General features: G+C 49.9%; 1 protein-coding gene across 23 annotated transcripts in view; it reads left to right on the forward strand.

Annotated features, from left to right (window-relative positions):
- smarcd3b (SWI/SNF related BAF chromatin remodeling complex subunit D3b) overlaps positions 1-23,498 on the forward strand; it is a 24,677-nt gene extending 1,179 nt beyond the window's left edge. For 2 of the 23 annotated variants that reach the window (XM_078096000.1, XM_078096002.1), the window contains exons 2-14: positions 11,410-11,612; positions 13,949-14,038; positions 15,061-15,103; positions 16,362-16,484; positions 16,625-16,750; positions 17,642-17,737; positions 19,772-19,873; positions 19,969-20,130; positions 20,290-20,387; positions 20,525-20,660; positions 20,742-20,864; positions 21,034-21,135; positions 21,220-23,498. In XM_078096000.1, the coding sequence (XP_077952126.1) occupies positions 11,410-11,612; positions 13,949-14,038; positions 15,061-15,103; positions 16,362-16,484; positions 16,625-16,750; positions 17,642-17,737; positions 19,772-19,873; positions 19,969-20,130; positions 20,290-20,387; positions 20,525-20,660; positions 20,742-20,864; positions 21,034-21,135; positions 21,220-21,273 (1,458 nt within the window). In that variant the 3' untranslated portion in view covers positions 21,274-23,498. Of the gene's footprint in view, positions 1-4,161; positions 4,586-7,127; positions 7,545-11,409; positions 11,613-13,948; positions 14,039-15,060; positions 15,104-16,361; positions 16,485-16,624; positions 16,751-17,641; positions 17,738-19,744; positions 19,874-19,968; positions 20,131-20,289; positions 20,388-20,524; positions 20,661-20,741; positions 20,865-21,033; positions 21,136-21,219 lie in introns of those variants that run through there. The other 21 variants (XM_078095997.1, XM_078095999.1, XM_078096004.1 and 18 more) reach the window with 18 other exon arrangements.
- The last annotated feature ends 171 nt before the right edge of the window (positions 23,499-23,669 follow it).

Here is a 23,669-nt window from a genome sequence, read left to right on the forward strand (position 1 = left end):
AGAGAGAGAGAGAGGGGGGGGGGGTGTTCATGCCTTTAATTCATTCGCAGCCCTCCCTCCCTCTTGATTCAGGGGCTCACACACGGATATAATGGTTGTTGCCCCCCTCTTGAGGGTGCATGTGTGTGTTTTGGAGCTCGCAGGGGAAGTTTCTGAAGGAAGGAGAGGAATTTGAGGGGTGTCCAGTAAACGACAGATCTAGTTTTGCTGATCCAGAGGAAAATGTGGAGGTTTTATGCGCCAGCTGTAGTCTGCATTATATAACTTCCTATTTAACTGCCCCCCCCCCCCCCCCCCCCCGAGGAGCCTCGACGTCCACGCAGAGAAGCCGTGGAACTCTGCAAAAAGAATAGGTCGACATTTTGGGGGATTTTCTGCAGAGTTTAGCTAGCCTGGTTAGCACAGTGAGTGGAAACGGCTAGCCTGGCTAACCTCTAGCAAGCTGAATATAACAACATGTTTTATATCTCATGACACAAACCACATACTGTATTATGGCAACATGGCGTGGAACCAAAAGTTATGATGCCAATTGGTGACATAGAGGATTATTTTATTGGGCCAACTGTTTCCACTCTCTCCTAGTCTTTGGGCAAAGCTAAGCTAACCGGCTGCTAACAGTAGCTACATGTTTAGCACATAAATAAGAGTGTAATCCATCTTCTCTTCAAACTAGCCAAGGAGGAGAAAAAAGTCAGTTTACTTGATTAAATTAGTGTATATAGCTAACAATATATTCTCCTGGAGTTTAGTTAGCCTGGCGAGCTCAGTGTAGCATACAGAATGTACGGAAACACAAAATAACTAACCTGGCTAACCCAAATAACTAAAAATACCAATGTATGATGCTATGTGGTGATATACTGGGTTATTTCTGGCTTAATGCACCTAGAAAAGGCTCATTTTATGTATCCCAAGAAAGGGAAATGCCTTTTCCTTTCTACTGCATTGCATTCAGGGAAGGTTTCTTGTGCACACACGATCATCTCATTATTCTTGCTTCCAGTCAGTGAAACTAAAAGCTTCAAGAGACTGAGGATGCTGCAAACTTTTTTGACGAGGCCTTTATCCTAAAATCTTCTGTAAATGCTGCATTCTTGGCACACTTGAAAGGCTTTCTCGGATTTCCTCCATCTCTCTCTCTCTCTCTGTGTGTCTCATCTCGGCTCTGGTTTGTTGTACTGGCCTGTTGAGATATGGAGGCCTTGGTAGCTCAGCTGCTCGCTGATTCCAAAGTTCGACGCGCACGCTGGGACGCTTCTTTGTTTCCCACCTCGGTCTTGGCCGCAGAGAGCGCTTGTACCCTTTCAGCGATGCAGGCACAAACTCACAAAAACGGGATTAAAACAGCTTAATTAAAAAAAAAAAAAAATCTAAAGTCTTCCCCGACCCGGCAGCTCGGCACAGAGCTTCCCTTCGGCGAAGAAGAAAGGGGGGTGGGGGGGGGACATGTTAGAATGCAAGGGGACAGCTCCAGAGGACTGATGGGGGATCAGAGGAACAGCTCCTTTTACAGGCCGCGGAATGCATGACCTGACTTTTTAAGGAGAGCTGCACTGGACCCCCCCCTCACATAAACGCCCCCGTCACTCTGCTCGGTCATGTTGAATATTTAGTTTGGGTGACTAATCGAGGTCAATCAATGTGTTTTGCTGAGTGGTTGAGCTCATTGAGTTTTGTGTGAGTCTGCACAACTTCACCTCCCCCCACACACCCACACACACTGTTTCTGCTGCAGCAGTGAGATTGATCGGAGGCTGTACGCATTTGGATTTGTCTCCTACACACATGAGCAGGACGTCCAATCAAACGTCCCCCCGGCTCTGTGCTCCCTGTGAGTCGCGGGGGACAAACGGACAATGGGGCACTTCCTTTCTTTTTGCCTGGCGAGGAATGTGCTGGCTCAGTCTGCTGCTTGTTACCCCGGAAACCGACATCTGACATGATATGAAAATCAAATATTTTTCATGTTTTGGACAGTTTGTCACCTTTTAGCTCTCATTTGCCAAATATTATGAGGCTTTTATATAATTTGGAGCAATTTAATACCCAGAGTGCTGCAGCCTCTGAATGCAGCTTGTGCGCTGCATTCAGGGGCTGCAGCACTCGTTACACAGACATACTGTGTACTTAAGTAGCTGCAATACTGAAGATGAATTTCATACTGTTTGCTATGAACACCACTTTCATGCAGCCGTCTGAACCTCCACTGACTCATCTCCTCAGAGAGAATGTAGCTTTAAAAAAAAAGCTTTTAAATTTGAGAGCTTTGTAACCTAATTAACATGCTGCCTGTCTTTTTTTTTCTTCTTTTAAATCACCGGTATCCGGCCTGAAGCATATCGGTGGGGTTTCTCTTTTAGTTGCATATTAATCCCATCCAGGGAGTTGGCTGTCTGGTGAGATTGTACAAACCGTCTGGGTCCTGACGGTGCCACAGTTCAGCTGGTTGACCCACTTAGACGTTAACGCTCGATACTGCACTGACGGCTTCAGTGCGATGAAACACAAGCTGCAGTGACGTATGATGCCTCATTCTCGCAGTTTGGGGTTTGCTTCATAATCGTCAAAATTTGTGTTTGCACATCAACAAAATCATTTCAAAAAGACAAATTATCCAGGCCAGGTCTTCGTCACAATGCCACCAACAAAAAATATCATTATCGGTTTATCAGATTGGCGTAGTCTTAAAATGGGTCTTTTTATCTATCAGACGTTATTAAATTGAAGGTCTATTAACAAAATAGTGATTGATTCTTTTTTCTGCTGATTAATAATATTTGTTTCTCTTTATCATTGTGTTTGAAAAATTAGCTGCTGTGAGATTGTGGAATAGGAACCATGTGTTTGAGTGAAACCTCTTTGGTTTTATTTTGCCATTTATATCACAAGAGAAGTGTGAAGTTACGGGGACAAAGATTTCTGTCGTCCATCAGTCTTTTTATTTTCGTGCTTTTTCATGCTGATGTACTTCCGGTAAACACGTTGGATGAATTCAGTTCTACAGATCTGTGCGATCTTCAGTGATTGTTGACAGAATTCTCGGCAGATGGCCGACACATTATTTTTTTATAGATATATAGATGTATTTTCCTCTCTTATTTTCTGGTCCTGGTCTGCATGCGGCCCTGCAGAGAGCCTCCTTCTCTCGGCTCTCTCTCCCATCCTGCAGAGATCAGAGCGAATGCAGAGTAGGAAAGGAGGGAGAGGGAGTCATGGTGGAATTATTCCTCCAGCTTTTTCTCTCTTTTTTTTTTTTTTTCAATCCCCTGGAATTTCATGTGGTAGCTGGGTCGGTTTTATTCATGCGAAGTGACAGTTTTTTTTTACTGTATACTTGTGTCGAAGTTGACCTCGTGGATTTCACGACCGTCTTAAAAAGAAAACCCTGGGATTTCTTTCTGGCTTTTACAGTTGCGGCTATTGAATGGCTCCTGGCTCGGCCCCCCCGGCCTCTGCTCCCGTTTCTAAGGCCTCTGCAGTCGGCTGGAGCAAACAGAAGAACGCCCGAGGCAGGTGAAGCTCCGGGCCTCGGTTCTGCCGCGCTGCTCGCTGGGGGAAAACTGGGCTCATTACCGCCTCGCTCCATCTGCTCGAACAATGCACCCCCCCCTTTTTTTTCATTTTTAGACCTGAACCCTAAACGGTGTCTGGATATAAGACGCTTTGTTCCAAACTACCCCTGAAATCCGAGGTCTGCTACCCCCAAACTCTGCAGCGTCTCACTCCAGGTGCCCGGCGCGGCACCGCCGCTTTGTGCCAAACCGGTGTATTGTGCCGAAACACTTTGATCACCGACTAGCAGCAGATGCCCTTTTATCTTCAGGCACCAGGGGAGAGCTCTCTCTCTCTCTCTCCGTAGGTTCCTCTTCACTACACATGCCGAGCTGCCAGAAATTGGCCCCTGAATGTACTTCTCTCCTTAATCCCCCCCCGGTGAAGGTGCAGGCCTCCGTGCTTTTGTACCGACCCTTTGATGGCGGGCCGACGGCCACTGAGTAGCTTTTCGCCGGGAGCCGCGGCCTCAAAGCAGCTTGAGCCGGGTTTTGTGTGCAGCTCTTAAACAGAAGAAAGAGAAGTATAAAAAAAAATAAAAAGGGGAGAAGAAGAGAGGGGCCCAGCGGCGGGAAGGGATCCGGCTTTACTCCGGGCCTTCAGCACAGTCCACTCCCCCCCCCCCCCAGTGCACCCCTTCTGTCTGTGACAATACCGTTGACGAGGGCAGGTTCCTGGTTCTGGAATGTAAACGCTTCACATCGCCACCGCTTCACGTTTTTCACTCTCCTTCTCTGTTGTTTTTTCCTCATTGTGAAGAGCAGCAGTCGACGTATGGATTTTTCCTCCTTCCTGTCTGGCCTATTTGGCTAAAGAGAGCTAAACAATCGAATGTGTTTATCTCCAACGAGCTTTTCTTACTAATAATGAACTTCATTACGTGTAATTCAGGGGGAAATAGAAGAAAAAGTCCAACTTTAATGATTCTCAATTGATTTACACCTAATTGCTGATTGATATTTCAACCACTTTGGAATCTCTATTGAATGCGGACCATCCTTTCATTTACACCAGCTGTTTTTTATTCGATGTAAGTATATTCATGCGTATTCCCTGTTTTTTGTTTTGCTTATCGCCGAATACTGATTACATATTTGGGATTTGCACCAACCCAGTCAGCTCAGGATCTGTGGTTTCTGGGGTAGATTATCAGGCACATTAATAACCTTCCAACGTTGAACAGGCCAAGACATTCATTTATTGATCAAGAAAGTAAAACATGATGAGATTGGGTCGTTTCTGACGTTTCTTCAGAGGCGTGTTAGACTCTGAAGTAAAGAGGCATTGAGCTGGATAGTTTGCATACCTTATTGTAGATAACGTGTGTCTCTCTGTCTCCCTCTTGCGGCCTGATAAGGTAGCGATGAATTAAATACAGCCTAAAGAAGACGCCTTTGAAGGCTACATTCTGTGAGCAGTGAGAGAGTTTTGCTCCCAGCGGCACGTTGAGTGTTTGGTGCTCTACGATCAGCCAGGATCCGAACATGGATCAGAAACACAGTCTCCTTTCCTGCTCCCTCTGTTGGTCAGTAATAAAATACCCCCGCCTCCCCCCATCTGCTCCACATTGGGACATTACCATTTGGTGAGACTGACTGGCTTTGGTGAGCGAGACTGTGGGGGTCCTGCAGGGGGGTTCTCCCTCCGCCGACGGCTCTCTTTTGCATCGCCCGAGCCTCTTTGTTACCGTTGAGCCCACGTGGGGGTCGCGGGGGGGGCACTGGCCCAAAAAAACCCCGCATGGATACGCTCGTCGGGTTGGTTTTATGACCTTGCAGCAACTGCGCGCGTCGTGACGATTATATTCAATGCTTATTTCATGTGTTATTTAAAACAAGGTTAGTTTAATGCGTAGTGGGCGGAAACGTGTTTGATCACGTGACTAAAGGGGGGACACGGAGGGATTGAGGCGCTTCGGGTTCCTTATGTTCCTCTGAGCCTTGTGGACTAATGACAGCGGCAGTACAGTCCTCTCACCACCAGGTGTCCCCACAAAGCAAGCTAAGGCCAGCACGTGGAGAGAGGGGGGGCCCTTTAGCTCATTGATTAAGTTGATTCTAATAACCAGAAGCGTGTGAAAGAATATGAAGGACACACATTTTGATCTTTTCTTCCTGCTTCTCCTTTTTAGATGTAACTTTTCCGTCAGGGAATCTGCGTCTTTACGTCCTTAGATAGTAATGGATAACATGCAGGCCGGAAAAACAGCCTGAGGGGCCCCTGAGGGACGGTGCGTCCTCCAGAAGGTCACGACCTCTGGGCCTTGATGTCCCAGGACCGCTAAGCAGCTGTCCACACAATAACGACAGAGATTCTCTCTCAGAGTTTATTAGAAGAAGAACGTCCATTTTTAATGAACACACACCCCGGTTCTTTCCGTCACCTTTTCAGGGGGCAATTGCCTTATTTTGGCACCTGGTTTTCTGGCGGGGTTTTTTCACGCCGGCAGAACAGACGAAGAGGAAACAATAAAGGGGCAATATCCCATCGTGTGTCACAAAGTCAAGCCCCCCCCTTTGAATCTGCTGCACGCCACCTCCTTTGTCATTCAAATAACCTCATGAATATTTCACTCCCCTCTTCTGACGGGAAGAAGGGAGGAAGAGAACCGACAGAGACATGAAAGACTCCTTATCTTCTCTGCATACGTCAGACTCCTCTGGTGGGGTTTTAGTCGGAGTAATGACCTGTGTGGCGACGTGTGTAGTGGTACTGGAAACGTTATAGCACCAATGCACCAAAGTGTGGGCAAGTATTTTCACTCCTCGCGGTCCTAAGAACACGCGTCCAGGGACACAGTCACCTCACAGTTTGTGTGCATCCTCCGGGCCGACCAGTGGGTGAAAGGTCAAGAGCCACTGAGGCCAGTGGAGGAAACACTGAACCACTGAGGGATCCACTGTGGGAACCACTGAGGGATCCACTGTGGGAACCACTGAGGGAACCACTGAGGGATCCACTGTGGGAACCACTGAGGGAACCACTGAGGGATCCGATGAGGGATCCGATGAGGGATCCACTGAGGGAACCACTGAGGGATCCGATGAGGGATCCACTGAGAGAACCAATGAGGGATCCACTGAGGGATCCACTGAGGGAACCAATGAGGGATCCACTGAGGGATCCAATGAGGGATCCAATGAGGGAACCACTGAGGGAACCAATTAGTGCACCGGCTGAGGGCGGAAACACAGGAAGCGAAGGTGCCTGTGACGTGGCCCTTCAGAGCCCCGGCTCGAGGGGAGTTAAGGAATCGACCCGCCCCACCTCCCCCCATCATATGTCAGTATGTGCTGGTGCACATGTTAGCGAGGTGGAGCGTGGCTCCTTTAAGAGCAAAATGTCCTTTTTTCCCTTTTTTTTTGAGAATGAGCACAGACTTCAGAGCGGGTCGGTCTCCAGGGTGGTGTTGGTGGTGGTGTTGTTGGGGGTGGGGGGGGGGTTGAAACCTCCCCAGCCCCCGTTTAGGACCAAACGGCAGCCCTCTCCGAGCCGCATGCCCTTATCTACCAATGGAATGCAACAGCTGTGCGGGGGCGCGCCACGGTGGGCTGGCTGAAACCCCCCTGCCAGACCCCCACACAGCCCCCCACCACCTCCACCACCACCACCACCACCTCCATGCGACGTGCACGGCTCCTGAAAGGCAGCTCAACTAAAAAGTGAGCCAGACACACAGTGAGACACTCGGCTCTCTGCTGCACATTCAAAATAGAGTCAGAGGGAGGGAAGAGAGAGAGGGAGGGGGGGAGAGAGAGAGAGAGGGAGTCAGGGACACGCAGCGCTGCGAGGGAGAGCACAAAGAGAAGGAAAGTGGAGCAGGGGAGGGGAACAGGAGGCAGAGGGAGAAGGGAAAGACAAAAGGAGGAGAGGGGGAGAGGACGCGGCGCCGATCGGAGGGGACCGAGCAAATGGCCACGGAGGAGACGGCGGGGGGAGCCAGGAAAGCCACCAAGAGCAAACTGTTTGAGTTCCTGGTCCATGGAGTGGTGAGTGCCGCTGTCCGTCGTCCCCGTGACGGGGAGCTGGCGTGCATCTGTGCGCGCGCCCGCCCGCCCGCCCGCCCGCGTGCGTGCGTGCGTGTGTGAGTGAGTGTGCATGAGTCGGCGCAGCGGCGGCGGTCTGTGTGTGAAAGATATCTGGGTAAAGCCATGTGAAGGTTATTTCCAGCCCCCCCCCCCCCCCCCTCCCCTTCCCCTCTCTCCCTCCCTCCCTCCTCCTCTGGATCCCAGCCTGGGAGGAGATGGCTTGAGAGAAGAAGAAGTGGAGCAGCATGGATGGATGGATGGATGGAGCTGAGCAGAGAGAGTCGCGCGCGCGCGCGCGCGCACGCGCACACAGAAGCGGATGAATGCAGGAATAGAAGCTGAGGAGCAGCAGCAGAAAGCAGCCAGCTCCCCCCTTTGGGCTCCACGGAGAGTCACAGACAGAACAGGGTGGGAGGGTGAGGGGGGGAGCTCTTTGGTTCGGTGTCCCCCCCCCCCCCCCCTCCCCTCCCTCTTAAAGGTCAGGAGAGTCTGCATGTCGCAGCTCTGCATCTGCTCTGTGAGTCAAAGTGCAAACAATGTGGAGAAAATACACGTTAGAAACTTCTCGAGGTGACGTCTTGTCGTGTTTTGGTTTCCTGTTCAGACGGACGGCCTGTAAATGATTTATCGAAGTTCCTTCGGCTGGAAACGACTCTTGGGCAGATGTCGCTCGATGTCGGTTTCCTTTCACTGCATTCTCGTTCTTCACGCTAAACAACTGGCCGGCTTTTGGCCCCCTGGATGTTCTATGACGGTCGGCTGGTTTATTGTGGGATCATTCCCCTGAGCAGCCCCCCCCCCACGATGAATCCATCACAGCTTCACTCTCAAACTTTCCCCCCCGAACTCAACTCCACCTCTGCACTGCTCCTCAAAACTTGGAATCACCTCCTGACCTCCGAAGGTTTAAAAAGACTTCTGCGGGCGGCTTCGCCGTGTGCCGGCGTGGTGACACCGGGTACGTTTACCCCCTGAAACCAGACGGGCTGTGCTCCCTCCGTCATTCCAGGAAACCACGCAGCAGGTGATTGATGAGCCGGACGAGTCCGTCCTCTCGTCCTCTCAACAGACCAATTAACCTTGACGAGCTTCCGCCGCAAGCCAAATATTTCCCTTCGCTTTATATATTCGCTATATATTATATATTTTTGTCCCCTCTTTCTCTCTGCCACGTTTCACGATGTAAAACTCTTGTTATAAGAGTTGCGGCAGGTTTCCTGCTTGTGTGCACTGCAGAATGGAGAAATATTTATACGGGGGGGGGGGGGGCGTTAGGCGCAGTTTGCTCGCTTGTGGCTGAAGCTTTTAAACTCGCAGAAGTACACGTGTGTAGATGCATTCACACACACGCTCATATTTATATACGTGCACACATTGTTGTGGTTACCGAAGGTCGTGGTGTTCCTGCCTCCCAGCGTCAGTGTGTGTGTGTGTGTGTGTTGTGGGGGGGGCGGGGTCTGCTTTGAGGACCCATGGGTGGGCTGAAGGCCCCGACTGAGGTCTCTTTCTCCCCTCTCGTTATCTCCCCCTCCCTCGCCGCTGTGTTACTCCCCTGGCTCCTCCGTGCGGAGGTCAGCGAGGGCCAGCGGCGATGAGAAGCAGCAGCGGCGGCGGCCTGCGTGGGAAACCCCAGATAAGCCGAGGCGGCGGCGGCGGCGTCATCGGTGAAACAGCGGCCGTGGCCCGCGGGACGCCGGGAAACAGCAAACGTCCTCGCGGCGCTGAAAAGTGAAACGGCTTCGACCGCCGCTTGTCTTCTTGAAACACAGCGTTCCTCGGGCCGCGCCCCTCATCTTTGAAACTGCTTTCTACTAAAGGAAGAAAAATCAAGCATGAAAAGAATTTGTTCCATTCACCTTCGGCGCGATGAGTATGTCAAAAATCATCACAACTTCTCCTTGAGGCTTCGCACTGATTTACAACATTAGGTCCATAAATAAGGAGACATCTGGAGAAGGAACTGAGATTTATTCATTGATAAGCTGCATTATACACGAGTAATCTTGTTCATAAACTGCGTCTAAAACAGCGCAGTAACGCAATAAAACAGATCCTCCCGTGAACGTCCGACGCTTCGCGTAAGCTGCAAGCTTGAGCGTCCAGAGACGCCAGCGCGCCCCCTCAGATGTGCGTCCACATGGCGGAGCTCCCGGCAGCGCGTTGGACTCGGATTAGAAAGTATTTATGGGAAACTTGTTCTCTGTAGCTGTTATCTGGAAGGCTCAGATTCTCCAGACGGACTCTTGTAACACAACTCTCTGCTGGCCGTTTTTTTTGGGTGGGGGACGGGGCGGTGGGGGGGTTATTGTCCAACTGGAGTCCGTTAAAGCTCCGCAAGCTGATATCACCGGAGCAGGAGGCCCTCGACCATGTGTTGGCTTATCCCCTCCCGCTCGGAGACCCTTCTCAGTTGCTTTGCCCCCCCCTTACTTCTTTTCTCCTGTGAGTCTGTGGAGCATCTGAAGATCAGAGATGGTGTGTGTGTGTGTGTGTGTGTGTGTGTGCGTGTGTGTGTTTGGTGTCACGCCTCGTGCATTTCCGCTGTCCCTCCAACATTTACACCTTCTGTTGCAAACCGAGGCGGGCGGTTTGTTGTTGGTCTGATACAGAGAACTGTTTTTATTTTTATAAGAATAGAGAAGTGGAAGAGGAAGAAAAGGCTCGGCAACGTTTAATGGTTTCAACTGTCTGTCCTTTGTAGAATATTTATAGTTTGATATTAACTGAGGAGCTGTCAATGATTGTCATATTTTTGGATCAATTTGCTCTCCGCAGTAGATTTACTTTAGTAGCGTTTTGAGGATCTTGTACTAAATGCTTGTGCTACTTTTACTCTGCTACATTCGTCTGGAAGGTTTTATGTGCAAACTGCTCAAAGATGTAGAGTAATCTGACGTCGCCGTCCTCGTGTCCCCCGAGTCCTTTTGATTTGGCTGTTATGACTCAATTAAATTCAAAATGATAGAAACTCAAGTAACACAAACGCTTCAGTCCCAGCTTCACTAACGTGACTCATTTCTGGGATTTTTAATTTCAAAAGGTCAGTTCTTCTCACACGCACACAGCCACACACAGACAGACACACACACACTCTGGGCTCTTGTTCAAAGGATTTGTTTCCATCCGTTGAAGCCCGATCGGATCCGACACAGTAAACCGAGGCAGCTGTCGCGTCGCGGGAGTGAAAAGCACAGGTGAGAGTTCCACAGTTGTTCCTCGCCGTCAAGCCGGCAGCGGGAGACTGTGTGCTCGGACACGGCGCGTATTCTTTGGGTTGTGCGTGTGTGCGTTCTCCGTCCGTCAGACAACAAAAAGAGCAAAGTGAAATGGGAACAGGGCCACGCTGCTTACGCTCAACGCAGCTGTTCTTTTTTGTCTTTCTCTGTTTAAAGGGGAAGCGAATCGGGCCGCGTCCCGGCGCCCGGGTCCATTTTTCCAACGTGTCGCTTCCGAGTCTCACGCAAACGGATCCCTCATTCACGACCTCTGCGACACAGCTTCCCTCATGTTTGCTGCTGCACGTGGGAACAGATTCAAAACACCCGATATCTCGCAAGTCGGCGTCACAAGTTTGCTCAGCGTGCTCGTTGGTGTTTACCAACTTGGCTGCTGTTTGATTAGAGTAATGTTACCAAAGACTCCGACGGGAGCAGAGCGGACGGACGAGAGGAGGCCCGGGTCACGATGTCATACTTTGTCCCAATAAGACGAGCTTCTCCTCGGGCCTCCGCGAGCCCATCAGAAGGAAGCAAAGTTGATCGAACCCACGTGTGACCCGTCCTCTGTCTCTCTCTCTCTCTCTCTCTCTCTCCCCCCCCTCCCACAGCGTCCCGGCATGCCGTCCGGAGCGAGGATGCCCCACCAGGGAGCTCCCATGGGCCCCCCCGGCCCACCGTACGGAGGGAGCCCGGCGGTGCGGCCCGGCCTGCCCTCCACCGTGATGGAGCCCAGCCGCAAGAGGCCCGCCCCCTCCCAGCAGGTCCAGCAGCAGCAGCAGCAGCAGCAGGCCGTCCAGGGCCGGGCCAGGAAGTGAGTGTGCCGACCCGCCGCCGCACGGCTCCTACGTTGGAGATCGCGAGATCACGAACGGGCTGTGGTTGCTCTTGGAACTTGACGAGCCGGGCTGGAAACAAACGGTCGTGGCGCTGGTGGATGAAACCTTTTTAAAACAAATCTTCTGATCAAAACAGCTCCAGATTTAAACTCGTGACTTTCCGTCATTCAGGCAAATGTGCGCACAGATATCATACTGGTGCCCGTGCGTTTAGATAATCGTTAGCGTTATAAAAAGTGTTTCATCATTTCAGTCATAACCGTGATTGTGAGCTTTAAAGTTCATGTTAGTTTAGCGTGTTAGCGTGCTAACATTTGGTGATGATGGCTCCAGATGGAAAGAATAGTTGTCCTTTTAATCAGACAAAACCAATGGAAGTTAAGCATTCTCCCCATTGTTTAAGAGCAGCATCTCCACTAAACAGCAGAGACAATGAAATCGATGGTAACTTGCAGCACCTCCGGTACCAGACACCCACAGCCGATTCCACGGTGTGATCTCCGAGGATCCGACCCGCGAGAGTGTGAGACGACGACCCCTCGCGTGTCTCCGACTCTCTCCCAGCGCCCCCTGTTCCGATTGCACCCTTTGCCTTGCTCTTTGCATCCTCTCCTCACAACAACAACAAAAACAAGCGTGACTGAGTGCGTCTCTTTGTCTCATCCATGTGGCGTCCACGCTGCCGTCTGCAGGCTTTCAGGCCCTCGTTCCTCTATCTGTTGTCTGCTGTTTGACAGCGGATCTGATCACTAGTATCCAGACACACACTCACACACGCACACACGCGTGCGCATGCAGTGGACGGAGTGTGTGACAGGTACGGTCACCGGGGAGGGGGGGGGGGGATCAATACGTGCACTCAGTCTCTCGCTTTCATTCTCTCGGTATCTGCAGCGCGATTGATCCACTTACAATTAAGCGGGCTTGTCGAACAGGTCCGGTGGGGGGGGGGGGGGGGGGGGGGGGGGTGTTGTGTTGCGCCGTTACCCCCCCCCTCCTAGAGCTGATCGATGGGCCAGGGTGACCCGTCCAGGTGTCTCTGTGTGTGTGTGTGTGTGTGTGTGTGTGTGTGTGTGTCCTCTGGCAAACAATCAATGTGCCGGCCAGCTCAGACCCCCTCCACGCTGCCAGCTGGAGGGGGGGGGCAGGTGTGTGTGTGTGTGTGTGGGGGGCGGGCGGGTGTCTGCAGTGTCATTGAGACCTCGTGGCTGCGGTGACTTTCGCTCTGCAGAACGAGCGCTGCTATAAATAGGATTTTTTTTTTTAGTAACCTGCGACTTGCATGAACCGAATCGACAGCGATTTCTCATCATCAGATCAAAAGAAAGTACGCGTGAGATCTCGGTGTGGAGGCTTTTATTTCCGTGGTCTCGTGGCAGGAACCGCTCAGGACAGCTGGTGATAAATGTGCATAACGTTTCAGCTGCCTGTTCATGGGTCGATGCCAAGTGGAGAGAAATCTACTCCTCAGGACAAATGTTTGTCAAAGCTGCGAACAAGCTGCTTATTGTCGCCGCTCTTCCGTAGCGTCTTTGTGTCACACGGTGCAGTGAAAACTGTCAACTTGTTTCGGTTTCCTTCTCTTGATGACAGTTTGTTACAAAGTGTGTAACCAAACCCGCCGGTGATGTCAAAGTGCACGAGAAATGTAACCACCGGAGGGACTTTTATCTGGTGTTAAGTTACTCAGGAACAATCCGCTCTTTCTTTTGTTGAGAGGCTCGGTTCCACACATTTCCTCCCTCGGGTCGGTTCCCATGTAATGCATCTTATGTTTCCAATGAAAATGCATTATTTATAAAGCCCAGTGGTTTAATAATAATATAATAAAGCAGGTTTCTTGTTGCTGAGCCGGGGAACTGAGCGGAAAAGTTGCGCAACAGCACGTGCGTGTTGTTGTCACCTGCACGCCACTTCACAAGGAGGCCCGTTGCCCCCACCCCCCCACCCGGGACACACACCAGCTCCCTTCGTGTGCGTCTGTCTGTGTGTTGTCTGTCTGTGTGTGTGAAGCATGATTATTTTGGTTCACACGGAGACTTTGTTGAATGAACGTGTCCCTCGGATGAGCAGGACCCCCCCCCCCCACTGTGCTGCACTGTGTGCCCGTCCCAGTGCCCGCCCCCTGTCTTCATTTTTTTAGAGTTTGCACACACTAACGGACCCTTGAACCCTTAACACCCACACAACACATTCAGACACACAAACAGCCCCTCCGCCCCCCCCTCTCCCCCCCTTGACGTCGTGCTTGAGTGTGTGTCTCTCGCCACAACTCTAATCGGACAACCTTCGAATCCTCACCAACTCTTAGGAAGCCGGTCGGATTCCCCGGAGCCAATGAGATCCCGGCGAGGCCGATGGACATGAGAGAGCCCCAATCTGATCCCACGCTCGGATCCAAGTAGGAGTTTGTTCTGCTGCATGTCCATTTTTCTCACGTTTGATGACCCCCCCCCCCGCCCGCCCGGGCCTTTTCGCCCCGAGTCCGGCCCTCCCTGAATGAGTTCTTTTGGCCAACCGTAGAGTTTAGGCCTGCAGGTTGAGTCCCTGGGATGTAGTGGTGCATGCTTTGCACTGGAGCATGGCATGCTGGGAACCGTTTGTTTCAGCCGGGACAGAAACGTAAACCAGAGTCCGACCCCTCTTCCAGGATCAGTTTAAAAACGGCGGATTGCTGTGATGCAGATGTGTGTTTTCCTTTGCAATGCATCCGGGGATCTTTAAACTCTCCCTGCAGCAGGTTTGTCTCGGTATTTGGCATGCAACGAAATCCCCCCCCACAAACAGGAACAGGCATTATGTTGTCCACAGAAAACGTCGGGCTTTCGCTATTGTTGGACGACACGATGATCCCTCATGAACAATATATACCAAGATTTCTCTGCATTATTCATAACGTAAATCAAATACTTGAGGGAAGCTGTGCGTTAAATTATGTTACTAACAAATGTGTTCTCAGTCCGTCCACGGTGAGTACGAGAGAGAAACGAAATGTTCAAAATGTTCTTCTCACACAGCGGAAAACTTTCAAGAATGAAAACATCTCCACGCACGCACACACACACACACACACATTCCCCTCCGCGAACAACCATTCCTAAAAGCTGCTGCAGACTGCGACTGTGTGTGTGTGTGTGTGTGTGTGTGTGTGTGTGTGTGTGCGCGCATTGTATACATGCAGATAAGAGGTGTGGCAGAGATGTGACACTTTTTGGGCTGTTTGAGGTTCTCATCTCCTGCAGACTGCTGCATTTCAGATACAACAAACACACACACACACGCACAGACACACACAGCTGGGATGCTGGGGTGCTGGATATGGCCCAGCATTTTAGCAGATGGCCTGGGTGCTACGCTATCAGTCACCATAGTAACATGCTCTCTTTTTCCTCTTTCCCTCTGTCTTTCTCTCCCTCTCTCCAGTGCTAAGAGAAGGAAAATGGCAGACAAGATTCTTCCGCAAAGGGTGAGGCTGCATCTTTCTACCTTTTGTTGATGCATTGTTGTTTTTTTCCTCCTTCAATGTCTGTGAGTGTGTGTGTGTGTGTGTTATTATCTTTGTTGTGTAGAAAAAGAGAAGGGAACAGATCACGGCGGTGGTTTTGATGTCAGGGGTTCGTGGAAGGCGCAGAGGGCCAGATGATTAAGTGTTATGTCCTCATGGGCGGCGATGTTATTTGGACGGTGGCTCGTCGTTTTTTTTTTTTTTTTCCGAGGGTAGCGAGCGGGATGTGGCGAGGCAGAATTGCCACAGGTGAGTATTAGCCGGCAGAGGTTTGTGATTTTCCGGGGGCCCCCGGGGAACAGCCACGCCGGCGTCCCGTGCCGGCACACCGGCGGCTCTCGCGCCGAAACCGCGGAGGTCTGGAGCGCATGAGCCTGGTCTTTGGCGCGCGTCTTATCCCCTTAACGCGACCCAGACGGCGAGATGGCGGGGTAGGCACGGCCCCCCGGGGGCGCCACTCCACTGTAATGAGTCAGGGAGCGGGAATGTCTGCCACTCTCTGCCCGTCACTCCGGCCCGGTGAAAGACGGGGAGACGGAGATAAAGAAGGAAGGGGAACAATGGAGGCGGCCATTTAGAGAGAAACATGAAAGAGGGAGGAAGAGGGAGGGAGGAGAAGGCGAGAGAGACTGTGTGTGTGTGTGTGTGTGTGTTTGGTAAGCAAGCAGCAGCAGCAGCCCTTGATGCTCTGAGGACTTTCATCGGTGGTTCATATGGTAATGTGCGAGTCCCGGCTGGTTGGCTGCACACTCTGCATCTCATTTCCATCTCCCGGTGTCCTGAGGATGCTGTGGACCGCGAGTATGAACGACACACCGGGAAGTAGTTTAGGAGGAAAAGCGAAGTCTCGTTTGGCGCAAACGTAACACGCAATTAATTATTATCCTCATGCTGGACTTGTTTTGGATAATCAGTAATCTCGTGAGCTTTTTTTGGTACATAAACGCTGATCCCGGAGAGACGAGGCGGGAGGCCTTCGTGGCTCATTGTGAGCTTCTTAAACCAACACTAAGCCAGCAGGGGGTCACCAGCCGCCGTGCACTGTTAACTGCTTCTGTTTCATCACATTCCATGAAACCATCTTCACTGGAACCCCTGAAGCACAAAGACCGACCCGACTCCGTTTAAGCCTTTAAGTGACATCCAGGTAGTGCACGTGAAGACCGTGTCGTCTTCCTCATCTGATCTGAGATCTGGGGACTGTCTCCCCTCCGAGCAGATCCGTGAGCTGGTCCCGGAGTCTCAGGCCTACATGGACCTGCTGGCGTTTGAGCGCAAACTGGACCAGACCATCATGCGCAAACGCGTGGACATCCAGGAAGCGCTGAAGAGGCCGATGAAGGTAAGGGGACGCGTCGGGAGCCGGTGAGAGACGGACAAAAGGGTTCATGGACATAAAAATGAATTTCAACGAGCCGGCGCTTAAGGTTTTAATGAGATGTCCGTTGAATTTGTGGTGTTTGTTTTGTGCCCTTGTGTCAGCAGCAGAAGCGTAAACTGAGGCTTTACATTTCCAACACCTTCAACCCGGCCAGGCCCGACGCCGACGACTCCGACGGCAGCATTGCATCGTGGGAACTGCGAGTGGAGGGGAAGTTGCTAGATGATGTGAGTTTTTTTTAATCTAAAATACACCATTATATAGTTAATTTATTGTCCCTCGCATACGGAGTTTAACCCACAGGGGATTCACGCATGAAATAACTTTCGTTGCTGCAGGGGGGTCATTAAAAATCTCGACCTCCTCATTTAGCGCGGAGGCGCGCTGCCCGGGGTCGTTTCTGTCCAGCGGTCGCACGCGCTGATTATTATGTGCTCAACTTTTTTACATTACATTACATTATATTACATTACATGTCATTTAGCTGACGCTTTTATCCAAAGCGACTTAAAATAAGTGCATTTCAACCATAGGGCACAAACTCCAAAGTGCAAGAAACAAGAAAGTGCTACAATTTGTTGTTCTTTAGTCGAGGTAGAGTCTGAAGAGGTGTGTCTTTAGTTTGCGGCGGAAGATGTGAAGGCTCTCTGTGCTCCTGGTGTCTTCAGAGAGCTCGTTCCACCATTTCGACAGAAAAGAGTCGAGATCTGGTCGAGTGTTTTGCTCTCAGTGACGGAGGGACGAGCAGTTTTGCAGATGCAGAGCGGAAAGAAAAGAAAAGTATCGTCTGGCCCGGGAACAGGAAAACGAACGACTGCTGTTGTGAAGACGGCGGTCGTTCACTAAGATGTTCTGAGCACGCCGAGCAGCGAGGACGTCATCTCGCAACGGGAGCGCTTAGGTTTCTCAGACCTCAAATATTTCTGGCCGCGTCTCGGGAGGAAGTGGACCCTGAGAAAGCTCCTCCCACTCACCCTCCTCGCGGTTATTTAACGCCGATTTAAGACGTGGCGAACAGACGTTTGCCGCTGCACTTGTGCGCCTAATTTAGACATCAGCTAACAGCCCTTCTCCCCCCCTCCCCCTCTGTCACCCCCCACTCCCTGTCTGCTCCACAGCCGGGGAAGCAGAAGAAGAAGTTCTCTTCGTTTTTTAAGAGCCTGGTGATCGAGCTGGACAAAGACCTCTACGGTCCTGACAACCACCTGGTGGAGGTTAGTTCAAACATGGCCGCCGCACGCCGACCACAGAGGAAGAGGCTCGTTTTAGAGCCGCGCCGACTTTGTCACCATGACGATCGCCGGTTTCAGAAGTGAATGAATGTCGGCTGCAAATGTCATCAGTTAGCTGCACCTCTTTGCCTTTGGATTCTACTCGTTTTATTTTAAATTTATTTGAAAATCAACACTTTCTTCTCAAACAGGAACAATTGTCGCTATTACTTTTAGCATTTTTATCTTTCATACTTTTAAGAAATACTCATTCAAATGAACGGGCGGAATGTTCACAATTGAAACATTCTCAAATTTGTCCTACTCGCTCATGCTTTCAGAAAAGTTACAGATCTTTCATACCTTCATGTGTATTATTTATATTTTCAAACCCATTAAAACTGTGTTTGAAGCTTAGTGTTTGTTTTTTTAATGTCCTGGACGGATCCAGAGTCTTTTTTTCTCTGTGACACTGTAGTATTTCGGGGATGGGACCGGGAAGAAACAGGGCTTAGCCGTGACAGAGGAGTCACACAGCAGTTACCATGGCAACCTTTGTTACCGTAACATAATGAGATTTATTTCCGCTGTTTAAAAAATGAAGCCGGAGCCAGAAGACCTTTTTGGCTCATCATCCCGAGACCCGTAAAAAGACAGAAATCAGATTTAACATAGAAAATATCACGTTCTGATCGGTGAGCTTTTCCGGGGCAGCAGGTGAGACGTGACATGGCAGGTGAAGCTAATTGCACTAACGAGGGCCCAGCTGCGTTAGCTCCCACACAGGTGTTTGTGATAAGTGGCCCGATCAGACGTTCTGTTAGAGCTCATTCCGCTACAGCGTTCATGGTCTTATTTTACCTCTTCAGCATTCACATCTGGAGGCCTTGCTCGTCACGTGCTGCGTTGGTGCATTCATTTGAGATTTCACATCCATTACTATTACAGCTTTTGTACATGCGGCTGGATTCGGTGAATCGGACCGTTCAACAACGAGGTCGGGGTCTGCATACTGTTATTATGTCGCGCCTGTTAAAGTCTCCAGCTTTATTCACCTTCAGCCAACCCGCTGCTTTTTTCCTCCGCTTTGAATTTACACAAAATAAAACGCAGAGTGGTGGACGGCCAGCTCTCTCATTTTTTTTAATAACTTGCTTCTCTGAGACAAAGGAAAAGAAAAGCTTTATTTTCCCAAAACTGTACAAGTTGGAGAAATATATTAATATATATAAATATTTTCTAATTAAAAACAAATCACTCGCTGTCCTTCACTTTATCTCCTCACAAAATGTATTGACTTTTCGAGCTTTTTCGAGCTTTCGAGCACCAAAGCGAAAAATGATTGCTCCTCAAGGTTCCTCCTTTTATAAAAGGGTGTTTTTGGCGAGGCACTAAGCGTCTTCACTTGAATACATTCCCATCAAATAGTTTTTCTCTTATACCTTAAGGTAAAATTGGTAATCCGCTGCACTGTGATTCCTTAAAGTCACTTCCTAGGTTTCATCCTTTCAGTTTCAAGGTAAAATGGAGACTTAAAAAAAGCCTTTATTCTGCAGTCAGCGCCACACGGTTAACCTCTTGCTCTCTTAGGTTTTCTCAGTTCAATGCACGTGGCTGGTCTGCAGATATTTAACCTCTCAACGAACCGCAGGCAATGCGTTCAAGATCATGACGGTTAGACACACGTGCACTCAATGAGTCTGGTACATTTATTAACGTGCCAAATCTCGAGCTGCTTGATTAAAGCCCCTAAAAAGTTCAGGTAATTCTCTATAACATTAAATATGAATGAAAGAACTTCACGAATGATGTATTATGTTATATAAGGATGTAATACAACGTGCACGATGAATAACTGATTAATGATCTACACCGTGTTTAATTCAAACGGTAAACACAGATATGTGGATGTTTGTTTCACACTGTTTAAATGTGTGAAACCACCAGGCGATGTGTGATTTTAAAAAGACCATTCAGCCTGAATAAACCACCTCAGTTTGGGGTGTGTAGTCACTCTGCGGCGGTTCGCTTTTTCAGTGGCACCGCACGCCCACCACCCAGGAGACGGACGGCTTCCAGGTGAAGAGGCCCGGCGACGTGAGCGTGCGCTGCACCCTGCTGCTGATGCTGGACTACCAGGTGAGGGCGCCGCGCCTGCAGGTGGCCGGTTGTACAAAAAGTGCTGTAATGCGGTTTTATACATACACATATATATATATATATGGTCTCCGCAGCCTCCCCAGTTTAAGCTGGACCCGCGCCTGGCTCGCCTGCTCGGCATTCACACCCAGACCCGGTCCTGCATCATCCAGGCCCTCTGGCAGTACGTCAAGACCAACAAGCTGCAGGACTCCCACGACAAGGAGTACATCAACTGTGACAAGTACTTCCAACAAGTACGGGACTCTGTGTGGCATGAACATGAGCTGTGAAGGAAATCTCTGTGTCTGCACGCCTCCATGTTTGTTTTAGTCAATTTAACCTAGCAGCATTTACTAATGCAGCCCGTGTTTTTGGCACCGTGTGCTGTTAACAGACTGTTCCCTCCTCTGCAGATCTTTGACGGCCCTCGGCTGAAGTTCTCCGAGATCCCCCAGCGCCTCACCAACCTCCTCTTGCCCCCCGACCCCATCGTCATCAACCACGTCATCAGGTACATTCCTGGTTCCCTGCAGATGAACTATGGTTCCACCGAGAAGGAATTACATGCAAACCGCACGGGGCCTTTGAGGATATATGTCCAGTAACGATTATCAGCATCTGCGTGAACGAACCTTTGCTCTCCGTCAGCGTGGATCCAAACGACCAGAAGAAGACGGCCTGCTACGACATCGACGTGGAGGTGGAGGATCCCCTGAAGGGCCAGATGAGCAGCTTCCTCCTCTCCACCGCCAACCAGCAGGAGATCGCCTCCCTGGACAACAAGGTGAGATCCCCGGCACTGACCAGTAACAGTGACGTGAACACAGACGATTTTCTTGCTGTATTGTAACCGTTGCTCTTTCAGATCCATGAGACCATCGAGTCCATCAACCAGCTGAAGATCCAGAGGGACTTCATGCTCAGTTTCTCCAGAGATCCCAAGGGCTACATCCAGGACTGGCTCAAATCCCAGAGCCGAGATCTTAAGGTTTGATGTTTATATTTATTCATTCACACACTCGTTCCATTTAGCAATTTGAAGAAACCATCTGGCGGCCTTTATTTGGAGTAAGGGGAAGATCTGCATGCTTCCTGTCACGTATGACATCACTGTTGGTTGCTATCCATGGCTGTAACTCATGGATTCCTCCTCGTAGCTAATGACGGACGTGGTCGGGAACCCCGAAGAGGAGAGGAGGGCGGCGTTTTACCACGAGCCCTGGTCCCAGGAGGCCGTCAGCCGCTACTTCTACTGCAAGGTGAGGCGACGTCTTTTTAACACCCGCCTCCTCCCGGCTCCGCCTCCAGACGCCCCGCTGACGCGCGTCTTCTCCTTCTCGCAGATCCAGCAGCGGAGACAGGAGCTGGAGCAGGCCTTGGCGGTCCGCAACACCTAAGTCCAGGAGGCCGCCGTTCACCGCACGCGTTCGGGTCGAGGCCCTCTGGACCGCCGGCGTCCTCAGACAGACCCGACCGCCCGATCAACTAGACCTCCTCTTCGTCGCCACCCTCTTCATCGCCACCCTCTGCTTGGTTTTTCTTTTGTAAATACGTCACAGAGACGAAACTCCAGAACCGGCTGCTGGAAGAGTTTCCCACTTCATGTTTCCTGTTTCCCTGCTCTGAAATGGTTTGATTGTTTGATTGTAGGAGCGACAGTGTGTGTGTGTTTTTTTTTTTAGTTTGTTCTCATTAGGAGGGTGTGTTTTTTTTGGGGGGGGGAGGGTGGAGTTGAGATTACGGTTTGACACAGGAATCAATTCGATCTACAACCCAAAAGAGTTGTCGCTTTCATTCACATTCAGGTTGGAGTGAATCAGTTCCAACCGCCAACGTGTCTCATTCTTGTGTTATTTGCCAGCACACAGTGTTACACAAAGTAAACCGAAGTGTTACCACATTACTATCACAACTAGAATAGAGTTTTAATGGATCATCATGATAACAATAATAGCCTTTTCTTCCCTTGATCGTAGTAAAACGCGCTGGGGCTGAAGCCTCTTGTCTGAGTCGCTCACTGCCTCTTTGTGTTACGTTGCGTGTTTTGTGTGCTGAAGGTCTTACCAAAGGTTGCAACAAGAAGAAGAGAACACGATCACTGAAAAATAAAAGAAGTTGGCATAAATCTGCACCTGGGGTTTGCCACTGATTGCAAAAACGTTTCCTCGTGAGGTGGTGGTAAAGAACTCCAAACAATCTGGGTAGTTTTCGGAGGGGATTCAGTCCCAAACGTTTGCCTTTTATAGCCAATTAGGCCTCAGGTTTTTGTAAAGAAACTGTAAACTGTTCTTGCAATGAACACTGAACCCCAGGTCTGCAGGATTCTGTCCACTTCTACAAGTTTATGTTCAATGAAGAAGAAAAACAGTTTTTCTTTTTCATTCTAGAGATGTGAATGTACATACGTTTGTTTTTTCCCCTTTAAAGGGGTCAACTGTACAGTATTCGACCGACTATTTGTGTGTTTGTTTTGGGGTGAGTTACGTGGTGCATTATGGGAGTTTAAATCAGTTTGCAGGAATGTTAGTGTTCCTCTGAGTGCTGTCTCGGGTTGGGGTGACTTATTTTAGGTCCATCCCGTCATCGTGGGAGCGATGAAGACCTCCCCCCGCTTTCATTCTGAGTAACAGATGATGAATTCTCCGCACCGCTCTCCTTTCACACCTTTTTTAGTTTTTTTTTTATGACACTTGACATTTATGTGTTGTCATGTCGGATGGAAGATTTTTTCTTTTTCTTTTTTTTGGCCGTCTTCTCCGCAGTCACTTTTCTAGCTGGAACCCTTTTGTGGGGGTTCCGTTGCACTGTGCTTGTAAATGTCTCGAGGGGGACCCTCCTCCTCGGGGCGAGACCCCCTCTGATGATCCCGGCAGACGCGAAACGAGCAATGGGACGATGTCGTGATGACCTATGCATGCTCCACGGACATTAATCCATTCATCTGATGAGATAGTGTGTAAATACAAAAAGCTGGCATAGCAGTCTGTGCGACGAGAAAAATAACTTTAGTTGAAATGCCTTCTGGAAACTTTTTTGCCAAAAATGATAAGCCCTACCAGCAACTTACTGTAGGTGTGATTTTTCTTCTCTGTTTTTTCTGAGCTGTGTTTTTCTTACTAGGACTAAGTTATAACTGCACTCATTAGAGGAGAAAGCGTAGGCGTTTGTCTGTGTGTGCCCCACTTCCCCCCCCCCCCCCCGGGGCATTTGGGCTTCTACGTCGTCGTTGTCATAGAGTCACCGATTCACTTGCACCCTCTTCTGGAGGAACGTGAGCTCAGCGGCGAGCGCCACAGCGTGACAAAAAAAGTGTTAACGCGTCTGCTGTGTCTCCGGTCGCTAAGCCAGAAACATGCTGTGGACATGTCTCGTCCCCGCGTGTGTGTGTGTGTGTGTGTGTGTGAAGACGCTCCATCTCTCTGTTGGCGCTGCTGTCCGAGCGTCACCTACAGGGAGATGACAGCATACGTAACACTGTTTATCTGTTCACAGCAGACTTGTTTGGTGATTCTACGAAAATATAAGAAAAAAGGAAAAAAAAAAAGAAAAAGGGAAATCAGCTGTGACGACGTGAGACAGCCTGGATGTAAATAAAGAAGCGCTTGCCAAAGTTTGTACATGCCATGATTTCTAAAGCGTCTTTCTTTCACCTTTATGGACACGGCAGGTTCAGAGAGGAAATGATTTCCTGCGCTGCAAAACTTTATACACATTATTGTCTTAAACCTAAAGACGCATTATTCATTTTGTACAAGCTGGGAATTGTGTTTGAACTAAATTGCATTTAAAATAC

Source organism: Gasterosteus aculeatus, chromosome 21 (assembly GCF_964276395.1).
Source record: "Gasterosteus aculeatus chromosome 21, fGasAcu3.hap1.1, whole genome shotgun sequence".
NCBI lineage: Eukaryota > Metazoa > Chordata > Actinopteri > Perciformes > Gasterosteidae > Gasterosteus > Gasterosteus aculeatus.